The 14,912-nt window shown below is 31.2% G+C and overlaps 1 protein-coding gene across 4 annotated transcripts in view; it reads left to right on the top strand.

The window, feature by feature from the left end:
* Positions 1–11,897, top strand: part of LOC148607506 (sodium- and chloride-dependent GABA transporter ine-like) — a 52,874-nt gene extending 40,977 nt beyond the window's left edge. For all 4 annotated transcript variants that reach the window (XM_088547104.1, XM_088547105.1, XM_088547106.1 and 1 more), the window contains 6 exons: positions 821–933; positions 4,219–4,359; positions 4,946–5,045; positions 6,054–6,154; positions 7,045–7,215; positions 7,961–11,897. In XM_088547104.1, the coding sequence (XP_088403230.1) occupies positions 821–933; positions 4,219–4,359; positions 4,946–5,045; positions 6,054–6,154; positions 7,045–7,215; positions 7,961–8,149 (815 nt within the window). In that variant the 3' untranslated portion in view covers positions 8,150–11,897. The remainder of the gene's footprint in view (positions 1–820; positions 934–4,218; positions 4,360–4,945; positions 5,046–6,053; positions 6,155–7,044; positions 7,216–7,960) is intronic.
* Positions 11,898–14,912: the final 3,015 nt, after the last annotated feature.

The following is a 14,912-nucleotide window of genomic DNA, read 5'->3' as shown; positions in this document are numbered from 1 at the left end:
AAAAGTACTTTGAATTCAAAAGAAAATATGTTATAAATAGATTATCAATAGTCATCCCTCACTATAGTGCTATCCTTTCCTTAGCCATACCAGGAAATCATGTGCTGTGAAAGTACTTTAATTCGTGAATTCCAGTTTTTGTGGATTAGGGAAGAAATACAACTTTATAGATACTTGAATTTATAGCTATGAGGTTTTCACTATACAAATCAATGGAATTCTCCTTTTCTTTGGGAACCAAATTTTGTGGTTTGGCCTATGCACAAAAACCATAAAAATAGGTACCCCATGAACAATAGTATTTTTACAGTATACGGAAGATGATCAAAGATTATTTATAATTGTGGCTTTTACTTAAGGTGCATGTGATACTGTCATGGTAAAAGTCAATACCATTTTAAGCCAATGTTAATGGAAATGTCAGGCCTATAGCATGAAATGTTTTAGGGGTTCAGAAATAGGGTTATTTGGACAAATTTTTAATTAGATAGTCCTTCACCAGTTAAAAATCATTATAATTTTTGAGTGCCTACTTTCTTCTTTGGGAGCTTGTTATAATCTCTCCAATGTGGGTTGCCCAATAATCTTTTGTCATCATTAATCATTTACATTTCTTCCTCATGCCATGCAAATGTAAAATCCTTACAAGATAGAGTTAGAAACTCTTTCTCATGAAAGTGTTCAATATGACCACAATCAATAATGATTGTATTTTCCTATTTCAAATTTTGCCGATTTCGTTACTTTAACATTTACAGCAATCTATTTAATATAGTTTTAATGCTGTGTAAATAAAGACATATGGAAAATTTTTTTTCAGGGCCAGGACTAGTATTTATTATTTACCCAGAAGCCTTCAGCACTATGCTGGGATCACAAGTGTTTGCTTTTGCTTTCTTCTTCATGTTGATCTTACTCGGAATTGACAGCCAGGTATAGTACAGTATAAGGCCAAAATGAAGAAAAAGTTTGCCTAGGCTGAACAATCTGTTTTAAAAAAAAAATATCTGAAAAGTTTTTTCATTGATGAAATTTTTCTTTTCATTTACCCTCTTTTAAGCTTACCTGGCTGAAGGCCATGTGAGCTGTTGCCATCACTTGGCGCCATCGTTGACGTCATTAGTTTTCGTTGTTGTCATCGTCATCGTTAACAATTTTTCAAAACTCTTCTCTTCTGACACTACTTGACCAATTGGAACCAAACTTACTATGAATGTTCCTTGGAGTATTCTGCATAGAAATGATTTGGGAATTTTTGATTGTTTAAAAACATGGCCACTGTTACTGAAAATAGAACATAAGGGTCAGACAATAGTTGTTCGCATATCTCTCCAAAATTGCTAGGTTTAGCCAAATTCTGACATTGTTAAAAGTGTTCAGCATCATGAGATTTGTCTGTTATCAAATTTTCATTGTAATCTGTTAAGCCATGTTGGAGATTTAGCTCTTTTCCAAGTTTTTTTGCTATTTTTAATGTAATTACTTTCAAAAATCTCCATTGACATTACTGGAGCAATTGGAACTGCATTTGGTTTGAATATTCCTTGAAGTATCCTGCATAGAACTGTTGTGGGGATTTTTTATCCGTTGAAAATCATGGCTGCCATTACTAAAAATAGAACATAGGGGTCAGACTGTAGATTTTCGCATATATCTCCAAAACCATAAGGTTTAGCCAAACTCTTTCAATAGCTAAAATGATCCTTTATATAAGACCTTCAAAAGTCTTCAGTGATCAAATTTGTCAGTGGACTACTTGTAACAATTATTCCCTTGAGAGATGGAAAATGATGTATTTTTATACAGTATTCAGCCAATATCTTGAAAACTATGATAGATAAAAAGATCTTTCAGTTGGTGAAATGATCCTTATGATAAGTCGTACTAAAGTCTTCTTGAGTCAAAATTGTTGGACATTTCCTTGTTAAATTTATTGCCCTTGAACACCTAATTTTAACCAGGTGAGCGATTCAGGCTCTTGGGAGGCATTTGTTTCCCATATTTTTTATGAGTTACTTTTTCTGTCTCTTCAAAAGCTTTTTTACAAGTGGCATAATAAACAGTAATAATGACAATATTACTAAAATAAACATATTTAATAATCATTTGAAACTTAAAATTCAGACTTGGAATGATTTCGAAGAAAACAAACTGTTTATCTTATAGTGTCAGGAAGAACAGGCGTCAATTTCACAAAAAGTCGTAAGTGTAAAGTTGATCATAAGTAATGACATCACAACATAAAATAGCATTGTTACATCATACCTGTCGATCAATTTTACACTTACAACATTTTCTGAAATTGATGTCAGGGATTTTTCTTTATCCAGAGTATATACTCAGAATTCATTAACAAACTCAATTATTTGCAGATAAAAGGATTACTTTGCTTTATTTTTAAGTTTGTAATGCTTTCTATGTAATACAGTTCATGCTCACAATTCCAGTATTACAAATCACAAGCCGACATTTACCATTCCAGTATTACAAATTACAAGCAGATATTTACCATTGCAGTATTACAAATTACAAGCAGACATTTACTATTCCTGTATCAAAAATTACAAGCAGATATTTATTATTGCAGTATTACAAATAACAAACATTTACCATTCCAGTATTACAAATTACAAGGAGACATTTACAATTCCAGTATTACAAATTACAAGCAGATATTTACCATTGCAGTATTACAAATTACAAGCAGACATTTACTATTCCTGTATCAAAAATTACAAGCAGATATTTATCATTGCAGTATTACAAATAACAAACATTTACCATTCCAGTATTACAAATTACAAGGAGACAGTTACAATTCCAGTATTACAAATTACAAGCAGACATTTACAATTCCAGTATTACAAATTACAAACATTTACCATTCCAGTATTACAAATTACAAGCAGACATTTACCATTGCAGTATTACAAATTACAAGCGGGCATTTACAATTCCTGTATCAAAAATTACAAGCAGATATTTACCATTGCAGTATTACAAATTACATACATTTACCATTCCAGTATTACAAATTACAAGGAGACATTTACAATTCCAGTATTACAAATTACAAGCAGACATTTACAATTCCAGCATTGCAAATTACAAACATTTACCATTCCAGTATTACAAATTACAAGCAGACATTTACGATTGCAGTATTACCGATTACAAACAGACATTTACCATTCCAGTGTTACAAATTACAAGCAGACATTTACCATTGCAGTATTACAAATTACAAGCGGCCACCATTGCAGTATTACAAATTCCAAGCAGACATTTGCCATTCCAGTATTACAGGTTACCAACAGGCATTTACCATTGCAGTATTACAAATTACAGACATTTACCATTGCAGTATAACAAATTACTATCAGACATTTACCATTCCAGAATTACAGATTCCCAACAGACATTTACCATTCCAGTATTACAAATTGCAAGCAGACATTTACCATTCCAGTATTACAAATTGCAAGCAGACATTTACCATTACGTATTACAAATAACAAACAAACATTCATTTTCTAGAAAACATCAACAGTGATCTAATGAATGGATTTTTTTTCCTGGGTCGTCCATTGACATTCTGTTAAATGCACATGAAGACATTGAATAGAAATTAATTTCTATTAGCACAAAAAAAAGCATTAAATAAACATATAATGGTAATGGATAATGGAATTAAACTTGTTGTTACAATTCATCACTTGAATTAGGTAAAAAAAACAGTCACTACTATCAGTTCGTAGTTGTTCATTGAATTCCATTACGACTTGCTTCGATGGTGTTCAGACCACAGTCGTTGTAAAACTCAATAAACGTCATAAACATACAACAGTTTAATTTTGGACATCATAGTCGTTTTACCCATTCTTACCAACAAAACAGCAGAATTTTGCTCCGTAATGAAAGCCAAATTGCACTTTACATAGACTGCACGTCTTTTACAAGTATAAAGAAATTAGTCCTATTAGAATTGAAATAAATCATGATGAAACTCCATCATTTATCATTGTTTTACCCTGGACTTGCCAATATGTTAATGATTATCACTCAGGGTAAATAATGATGCCACATAAATGGCCAGTCCGTGATAAAATAATCGTAAAATGGAGTTTCTTTGATTTATATTCCCATGTGTGTAGTAGTTTATCAATAATTGATACACACCCAGTTAGAAGTATCATATCATTGTTAATTTCTTTTCAGTTCTGTTCGACTGAAGTGATAGTGACCACCATCTATGACCATTTTGGTTACTATGTGAGGAAGTACCTGAAACGTAAAGAAGTTTTGGTAATGTTGGTGTGCTTTGTGTCCTTCTTGGCTGGCTTACCAAATGTCACTGAGGTAGGTATAGGTGTTTGTCAGAATACACATGTACTTGTAGTGCTAGGCAGGAAAATCTTCTACTAGTTTTAAATTGTTTGTCTCAAGCACAAATTGAGAGAATTAGGAGAGAAAAGCAGGAAGAAGTGATTACTTCTTCAATCCAATGAGAAGCTTATTTAAGGAGGTAGACCTAGGGTAAGGGACACAGCTCTAACAAATCATTGGAACATTTGTATTCACCATTTTACAACAATCTCATGTAAGTATCAAGGTAACTTGGATTGACTTCATTCTGTTTCAAAGAAAAGCTTGAAAAGCTTTGGTGATATTGAATATAATACAAACATATCACTGGTCTACCTCCTTAAGCTTATGGCTAATACAACTGAAAATCAGTGTACAGGTGTGCTGCTAATGTTTTGCCGAATTTGTAAATATGATCATTACAAAATATTTTCTCTTAGCAAAAGGAGATTTTATGATGTATATTATTGTATGTTGTATTTTTGTCTTACATATTTGTTCAACATGTTAAATACAGTTGTAAATCTGTTTAAATACCATTTTAAAAATTAAGTCTCACAATTTCTGATTTTGATTACAGGGTGGTATATATTTCTTCTCCTTACTTGACCATTATGCAGCGGCTGTTTCATTGATGTACCTTGCCTTCTTTGAAGTGATTGCCATTACATGGTTCTATGGTAAGTGTAATGAAGAATCACTTCACTAATTTTTTAGAAATTTTCTTATCTCCTGCTCCATGTGAGAAATTGTTTGTCATTTCTAGAGAGATTCAAGTTCTCAGGCACTAATTGGCTGAAATAGAAAGGGGTGATTGCATCACATTGTCTATAAAATCTCATTGGTTAAAAAAGACGTCATTCACTGTTGTTCACTGTAACAACTGTTGACATCATAGAAGATAGCTTGAATTTCTGTCATGACACAGATGCTGAATGAGGCCTAAGTTTTCGTTTTCTAAAATTAAAAAGAAACACAATTTACAACTTAAGGTTGTTGATCATGACATTTCTCTCCATGTAAGAAATTGCCATAATCAACTTCTTATCATTTTAGATTCTACATATCTACAACAAGGCTAATTAGAAGTAATTAGTATAAAATTTTCATCCCTATGGATGCTTAGAATTTTTTTTTTTCACTACAATTTTTTAAAATATCATACATACATACATGGATCACTTACTGTTTTATTTTTATAAAGGCTACTTCGTAAGTCCTAATGATCATGAATTTCATATTAATTATATAGGTACTTTCAAATATTGCAAACAATTGAAAAAAAAAAAGGCTGAAGAATTTCTTATTAATTTGTGAGAACACTTATCTGACCTGCTATCATATTCATAAAAAATCTTGGGACACCATGTGTTAATTTTTTATGCTCATTTAAAAAAAAAAATTCTTGTTACATTGCATTTCAGTGACATACCTTTAAATGAATTTTTAATTTTTTTTAGGGTTATGAATTTCATATTTTTTTATGCATTTTGATCAAAATTTCTTAAAAAATGATTTAAGATAATTTAAAGATGAAATTATTCCAAGACAATTTGATTGTTGTGAATTTGAAATACCAACTTGTAAAATGCAAGAAAAAAGATTATCACTGCAAAATTAGCACTATTACTAAAAGTAGAATATTGTTATAGAATGTAGTTTTTATAATATCATCTTCATATTTTTAGGTGCTAGAAGACTTGCCAGAAATGTAAAAGAGATGAATGGAGCTCCACCCAATATATTCTTCATTGTCTGCTGGTACTTCATTTCACCAGTCTTTATATTTGTAAGTTCTACTTCAAACATTCATGGAAGTTCATGCTTAGGACAAAAGACTTTTTTTGAAGAACAAATGAAGTAAGATGACTGTCCTTGGATTGTATTCTTTTGATTTCTGCTCGAAATCTTTGTTCCACTGATTGCTCTTTCTGTAGTGTATTTGTCAGGGCTTGAAATGATTTTTTCTAAAACCGGTTTTACCATCAGTCAAGCATCTTCCAATTGCTAATTGCTAAAATCTCAAAAAACATATTGACATTGACAACCATGTCACATTTTTTGGTTGAATGCTGCAATTTGCAATGTCAATTTTGTTGTCCGTTTCTTTGAATCAGAGTCTCCAAGAAAAAAAAACAATAAAAACATTTCAGATGATTTGGGATTAAAACTATAAAAATGCATACTGTTTTCCAGAATATACTGATGTGTAAAATCCTGAAATTAGAGCATTCACTCACAAGACAAATGAAAGTCCTAAGATCTTTTATGTCATGTTTGTGAATAAATGGTTCTTTTTACATATCCATAAATTCTTGAAAAAAAAAAAAACCAAAAAAAAATAATTTCAGATACAATAAACATATTTATCATCATCAATTATTACAGTTTAATATTTAGCATCACGATTCACCATCGGAGACTACTCATTTGTAAATATTGTTTATTATTATTTTTTTCATGGTTTCTGGAAATAACATAAAAATGTATTACTATTAAAATTTGACCAATCAAATGAAAGCCAATTCTGATTTCATTTCTTTTGAAGTATATATTGTATATGTTTACCACAATTCAGGTGAGTCAAAAAATAAACACATACTGGTACCGCTCCAAGGATACAAGGTTAAGTTCATATAAATTTGGGTTGTGAGGATAAGTTTTTTCTTCCATTTTCAGGGAATTTGGCTGTTCAGCATGATCCAGTATCAACCATTTAAACTAGATGACTATGAATACCCGACATGGGCAGTTGTTCTGGGATGGTTCATTGCTCTTCTGTCGATACTCTGTGTGCCTGGTTGTATGATACATTCTGTATACCATGCAAAGGGAGATAATTTGTGGGCTGTAAGTATGAAAATTTGTAGAAAATCAATTTAAGCTTTTTCAAAATCCTCGATTCTTCTCTGTATGAAAAATTCATTTCCAATTTGTTTAGATTAAACATTTTCATGGAAGTCAAATGACTTTGTCCAAACGATGAGGCCAAGTTGTGTCCTTCAAAAGTGAACTTCATTAGCTTTGGTGGTCTTAGGGTTGCCTTAAGTGTTGGAGGACATGGGTTTTATCCCAAGCCGAGTCATACCAAAGACTTTAGAACTGGTAGTCACTGCTTTTCCCACAAGCATGCTGTATTTAGGGATTAGAGTTGGCTCAAAATCAGAATAAGAAGTTAGAGTGGAGTGGTCTGCCTACCTGCTGGCTGTTGCTTTCTGAGCTAGCTTAATAAAGATCCAACTCAGTGAGTCAGACTAGTTCAAAACCTGTTTCATTGATCAAATTGTCTCATCCCAAAATATATGAAATACCTATCTTAGGATGCTAAACCATCAACAGTCAATCAATTAAACAACCCCAAAAACAAGAACAAATTTCCTACACCCCTTTAGGAAAATGCTTAATGCATTGATTCAGAGTAAAATATTCCTTAACTTTATATAGAACTAAGAGAAAAGCACAGATTTTTTTTCCCATTTGTTAAAAATGGTTTGGAATTCCTTCAAATGAAGATATCGTTGGTGTTTTTATTTTTTTGGCTATATTGGCAACACTACTGATGTCTAGTGTATATCTTTAAATTTGAATTTTCTAGAAATTCCTTCAATCACTGAAATCACCACTTCCTGATGACAACTCAAGCACCGATAGTTCTGATGTAGAGAGTTACCCACCACTTTATTTTAATGGAGATATTTTGGAAAAGAATGGTAGCACAGATAAGTACCTTGGCAGTGGAGAACCCTGGGAGACAGAAAAGTTACAAAATAATACAAGACTATGATTCTTAATTTTATTTTTGATGTGCATAATATTTTTTGTGGCAACTATGATGTTAATTTGTCCTGTATGTTTACTTTTGCAAGTCTGAGGCTCTGAGGATGTAACTTTTTGTGGAAAAAATAAACAGCTAAAATGAAACTCGAGTTAAAAAAAATCTTTCCTGGATATTGGGCTTTTCAAAATGTAGTAGGTGTAACGAGGGGACATTTCATGAATGAGCTTACTTAGAACCTTGAAATTTAATTCAAACTTCCTTGCAGCTATATTCTTTGTATTTCAAATCTTCTCTTAACAGATCTTTTGAAATTTAGTCCTGTGCATTTAAAATATTCATTTCTGTATTTGGAGATATTAATGATTGAAAAATAACTATTTTTCAGTCTCAACATATGAAATTGCTTTTCCAAACATCTTCTTGTTGAATTCCCTCCCTCTGTTATACATTTCAACATTTACTGAAAGGTAAAACAATGAAGATTTTTAAAATATTGTAAAAGGGTATAAATTAATTTGAAAAAAATACTGTAATCTGATTGGTTAAAATAATTTTGTTATATCTCACTGGATAAAAAAATATTGACATGGCCCTATTCAGTTAATATCAGAGCTACTTTTCTCATGTTTAAAGATAAAAATATGTTTTAAAGTTAATTTATAAGAATTGGGTATGATAGAAATTTTGTCTATTGAAAAATAACCTAAATGTTCCATGTGCATATTTTGTTTATTGCACTTCGCACAATAAACAATATGCACATTCAAAATTTGTTATTTTTCAATAGACAAAATTTTTATTGTTGTCAATTCTTAAATATTTTGAAATACTGTAAAAGTACATAAATTCATGGATACCAATTTTTGTGGATTAGGGAAGAAACACAAGTTCGTGGATTTTTCAATTTGTGGTTATCTATGGAAAAATCTCCTTTTAGTTGGGAACCAAATTTCATGGTTCGGCCTACCCACTAAAACCACAGAAATTTGTACCCCACAAAAAATAGTACTTTCATAGTAGTAGTGCTTTCCAGGGACATTATGAGTAGGCTTTGTAAGTTCTCCATTTATTTTTCTCCATAATTGTTACTGTTGAAAGCATTCAAAACCAACCCACCACTTCATATTTTGTTTGCTTCTTTTTGATACAGCAATAAATTGCTGAGTTTTAAAGACTTTCTATTTTTTTGTTATTACCAACCTTGTTATAGTGTAGGTATTGTTTAGTGTCATAATTTTATCATTGCATTTTCATGATAAGATCGTTGTCTTCTATATAAATGACCACTTTTTTATCTTTTGAATGGAACCCATGAATTCCAAATGCCAATCGACAAGACTATAATAAATGCAATTTAATGATTTTTAAATTAAAATTGTATACTCCTTAAAGGGTAGAATTTGTAGAATTTGTTGCGAAACTTGCAATAAAAAACATTAAGTGATAAATAATTATACTTGAAAATACTTGAAAATGATGGTTTTCCAAAATTTTATTACATCAAAGCTTTTCGATATTATGTTATACATTCTTTATAATATATTTATTTATTCTTGTTTTATATGAATACTGTGAATATAAGTTTTTTTAATATACATTTTCTTTGATTTATTTATTATGCCCAAGATAGCAGATTTGCTCAGTTTAGGGGCAGAACTATTTTTGTCTGTGTGTCTGTTAATAGTGAACACAAACATCACACCTCAAGTTTGAAAATTTTATTTTAGTGAAGGTGGCAATACCTATTTATTATACATGTATTGTAAAGCATTGCCAACCAAACCTTAGTTCTGACCTACATTTAATGGATAACTGTACATGCTGTAGGATTAAATAGAAGGGACCTTGTCAACACATAATTGTATACTCATTTCTATACCCTTACTTAGTCCAATGACTATACTTTTTTATAATTTTTTTATAACAGATTTCTCAGCCTTATTGGAGGGGATGTTGAGATAATTGGCGTATTGCTTTTATATGATGACTTTTGCCATGTATCCCCCTTTCAAGGTTTGACAGAAATGGATGAGTGGTGGTATTCTTTGCAGGACAAAGCTGGCAACGTCTTGTTAGCTTCAAGAGTAGTTCATGGAAAATCAAGTTTTTCCCCTATTTATCTGCCTGCTTGTCATACATGTTTATTAATGGTAGTGAGAAGGATAAAACTAGCATGCAGACCCATAAAAGAATGGTGAAATTGTACCTTCAAGAATTTTTCCAACTTAAGAACAATTACTGAATTGAAAAAAAGCAAGAATAATCATGTGAGAGGCATGAAGGAAAGAGCCCATTTTAATTTCTGGTAATCCTGTTTGATCTGGTTAGTTGTCAGCATCCCCATGTAAATGTTGAAAATGAAAATTTTATTTACCCTGTAAATGACCAATGCTTGTTGAATAATGACTATAAGCTTAGCTTTTTATTTGTATTTAATATGTATTTCATTTGAATTTTTTAATGCCACCAATATGGTCGAAACTCATTGTTTAGATGTAATGTATATTCAAATTATGTGACATATGCTGGAAGCTGTATCAATGGCATTTAGTTGAAATATACACAAGGCTTTAATGTGTTTGTCATGTTATTCATATAGTTTATCTGAAGAATATTTATTGTTAAATCAGCAGTTGTTCTCTGTTTTTATAAATGTAAAAAAAAAATGAGATTTTGAATTTATATTTATATTCCACCTCCTGTCTAACTTTTACATGGAGTTGTATTTGAAAAAAAAATCATTCACTTATTAATAAATGGTACAGAATTAAACTGTATTAATTGTTAATTTGTTTAACATAAGAAAATAGGATCTGAAATCTAAGTCTACTCTAAAAGAAATTTTAGGAAAGTGTAATCAAGGGAACCAAGGTTATAGTGGTAATCAAAAGAATATAATCCAGGGACAAAGACCAGACATGGAAAACAGAAACACACAACAAAGAACATTAAGTAACTAAATCATACATACCAAAGTAACAAAAGCAAATGAGCAATTCAGACTCCACTAAAACCTGGGAGCATGGACAAGGTGCACCGGTAGGGTAAGCGTCCTCTGCTCTTCTAGAAACACCCGCCAAGTTGCTCATAAAAAGTCAAGTCCGGGGTAGACTTGCAGTTGTATAAGTATTGTTACACAATACTGAGTTTGTTAGTAGGAGTATTACTAACATTGCCCAATTATTTTTTAGCTTACTGTTAACGTATTAGTTTTGGCTGTGTACAACTTGTTGCTATTTTCGTATTTTTGCTATTTTTGCAATGGACAGAAAAGAAAAATAATAGATTTTTTAACATTATAATACGCCAAACATTTTTTTAAAACCACGAAAATTGATACCCATAAACATGTTAATTTCATAGAACCCATGAAAATTAGCAACCGTGACAATTAATACGTTTACAGCATCTTTTCATCAAAGGTAGAGAATGTTCTTTGGTAATTCAATAAAAAAAACCCTTGAAAGTCAAGATAAAAACTTAAATAATTTAGGAGGATTACTTAACATAAAAAATTTAGAAACGTTTTCTAGTTATATCTTTAATTGTCAAGGAATTGTTTTCAGTTCTAAAAAAACTAATCTGAGGAAGAAAAAACGAAAATGAAAGGCTGACATGTGCTTCTTTTAATAAAAGTATTAAAATCAATTATATTTTTTGTTTCCATTTCATAACGTTGTTGATGAAATTCTATGGATAATGCCTGTGATTTCATATCTTAATGTGTATATGTTCAATTAAATATTTGTACTAACGTTTGAGGCTTTTTTTTATTGACATGGACACTTACCAATTATACACTGACATCAGACAGACATGGACACTTACCATGATAAACTGAACTCAGATGGACATGGACACGTACCGTGATAAACTGATATTAGACGGACATAGACACTTACCAATGATACACTGACATCAGACAGACATGAACATTTACCATGATAAACTGACATCAGATGGACATGGATACTTACCAATGATAAACTAACAACAGATATATATATATATTGACACTTACCAATGATACACTGACAACAGATAAACATAGACACTTACCAATGATAAACTGACATCAGACAGACATGGACACTTACCAATGAAAAACTGATGACAGAGAGATATCGACACTTACCAATGATAAACTGAAAACAGACAAGAATAAACAGTCGATCACCAATAAGAAACTGAAGATAAATAAGCATAGGCACTTTCCAATAAGAAAAAGGTAACAGACAAGCACAAAAACTTACCATTATTAAGCAGACGCCTGAGAAACACACTAGACTACAATCATGCATGTTTGACCAGTTGCGTGTCAAAATATGGCATTGTTGTCCCCACAAATCTCTTAGGTTGACTTCTGAAAATTTGAATTAGATTTTTTTTTATTAAACCAGGCCTAACATTGTTTTATCATGAACTTTAAAATACCATTACATAGTATTTTTTGCTTCATTTTCATTGCAAAATGTAGCGGCAGACATTCACATTCGCAACACATAATTCAAGTAACAACCTCTTGATTCACTACGAATTACTCCTCGCGATTGTTTCCTAAATAAATATTTTTTTAAAGTAATTACCACTTATGAAAAGATGTTAAGAACTACTCAGTGAATTGCACCTTTTTACACAAGAAGGCGGGTGTTAGTAACATTACTGGCTGAAGTGTAAAAGCTCTGCAATGGTAAATATGTCTCTGTTCCAAAGTCTGAATTTTCTTCGTTTGCATATAATTGTAATTGGATCATTGTTATATAAACGATCTCTAATTTTTGCTATGCAACTTCTAATTATTACTGTAAATCGATTATCTATTATTACTATAAATTTTAATCAGATCGTTTTCAACTAAAAAGAACAAAATTGTAGTTTTCATATCAATTTTTTTTCCGTGTCAGGTTTTTTAAGAATGCATTGCTGAAAATATATCTTTCCATTTCCAGACATGACACATTGCAAGTCTATACGTTCATTCGAGTCTTGTTATATGTTTTATTAAAACTCAAATTAAGGAGTTTTAAATACTTATACTTACATAATTATTTCAATTTCCGCAAAAAGCAGTTCTCAAATGATTTGATTGTAAATCAATTGCTTGCCATAACATGCCTTTTTAACCTCGACACATTTCCAAAATGATTCTTAATATTTCGTAAAAGTACGCTAAATAACAATTTTTAAATGTTCCTTTCGATAAAAACTCCGACCAACAGCATGTTGTTGAAATTTACCATCTTATAAATTAGTGTCCATATATATTTGTAATTTTTTACAATACTGCTGATGGTTCAAAGGTCACCTTGAAATATTTACCGGTCCAGTGGTTGGACTATGGAAAGCCAGAGTGGACCCCCCCCCCCCGAAGTTACAAATTTTCTCCCATTGAAACCTATGGAAAAAATTATAACTCGGGGGGTCCACTCTGGCTTTCCATATTAGACATGTCTGATTACAATTGTATAACTGATTATTTGCCAGTTTACGAAATTCAAAACCTCCTCAAACACTTACTGAAGCTTCATTATCTGTATTGAAGACGGTTCCGGGTTCTGGCTTCCTATTTCCATATTTCTGGTATTGAATTATTCTTGCATAAAAGATCTTGTTTTCGGTGGGAGGTTACTTTTTGAAGCACGTGTACAGCATACCGACATTTGTTGTGTTTTTGATGAAATCCTATGTCAGATAATAGGTGCATAGAACCATGTGAAAAGCAGGGGCGGATTCAGGCGTTTTTTTTAACCTCAAGTAGATATTTTATCATATAAAACCAATTGTGCATTTTAATGAACAGATCAACAATAAGATAGATATATGTTAAGGGTAGGACTGTATTTAAGTGTAAGTATTTGTCAAAATCTGGCAAAATGGGGAAAATCAGAGACATGTATGTCAAAAACCACTGATCTCAAAATGTAATTTCTCTAAAGGATGCTTTCTATATTTGAAAAGACCATTATTTAATCTCTGCATCACTGGCTTTGCTCAGAATTTTTTTTAAATAGAATGTTAAAAAACATTTGGTTTTTGACACTTATCTGACCTTGAAATGTTTATTTTCTGTGCATTTCAATGAAAGTGTAACACAATGGTCCAGCACGGTATGGAAAATCTTGATTCCGATGGTACAAATAGTCAAATTACATTATCAAATTTTTTTTTCATACCATGTTTTACCTCCTGCCTGATTCTTACAGGGACTGACAGTTAAGAAGATAAGTGGCCGAAAGTGTTGAAAATAGTTCTTTACTTGTACTGATTCTCAAACCTGTAGAGAATTTAAGCAAACATTGTCATATACAGCGTGTGATCAAGCAAACAGTTTACAAAGAAAGTAGATGTTTAATTGAATTTAAAAAAAAATAAATTACAGAGTAAGAATAATTTTTTACCTTCGGAATTCTAACCTTGTATACTATAAAATAATCAACGAACATTATATTAAAGAAAATTGATTAATAAATAGAGGACCATTACAATCATCTGCAAATTTATTCATGGAGAGTTTGTTATCAGCTCACTGTCTGTTATCTTGGATTACGAAGGACCACGCACGAGGGTAGGGTTGATCTTCAACGAAGAAAATCATGTAAAATTGGTAATTTTACCATCAAGATATCAGTCCATCATTAGTCAGAAAAGATTAAAATACATTTGAATTTAAAATGGTAAAATTTAAAAAAAAAATGCTGCATTGCTCATTTTCTTTCTCTGGCAGAAATCAATGAACACTTTACAAATTGTGCGATGAAATGAATAAAAA

This window comes from Perna viridis, chromosome 9, assembly GCF_037379345.1.
Source record: "Perna viridis isolate PV_CMFRI_1.1 ecotype Kerala chromosome 9, ASM3737934v1, whole genome shotgun sequence".
In the NCBI taxonomy this organism is placed as follows: Eukaryota; Metazoa; Mollusca; class Bivalvia; order Mytilida; family Mytilidae; genus Perna; species Perna viridis.
This window is presented reverse-complemented; position numbering and strand designations above follow the sequence as displayed.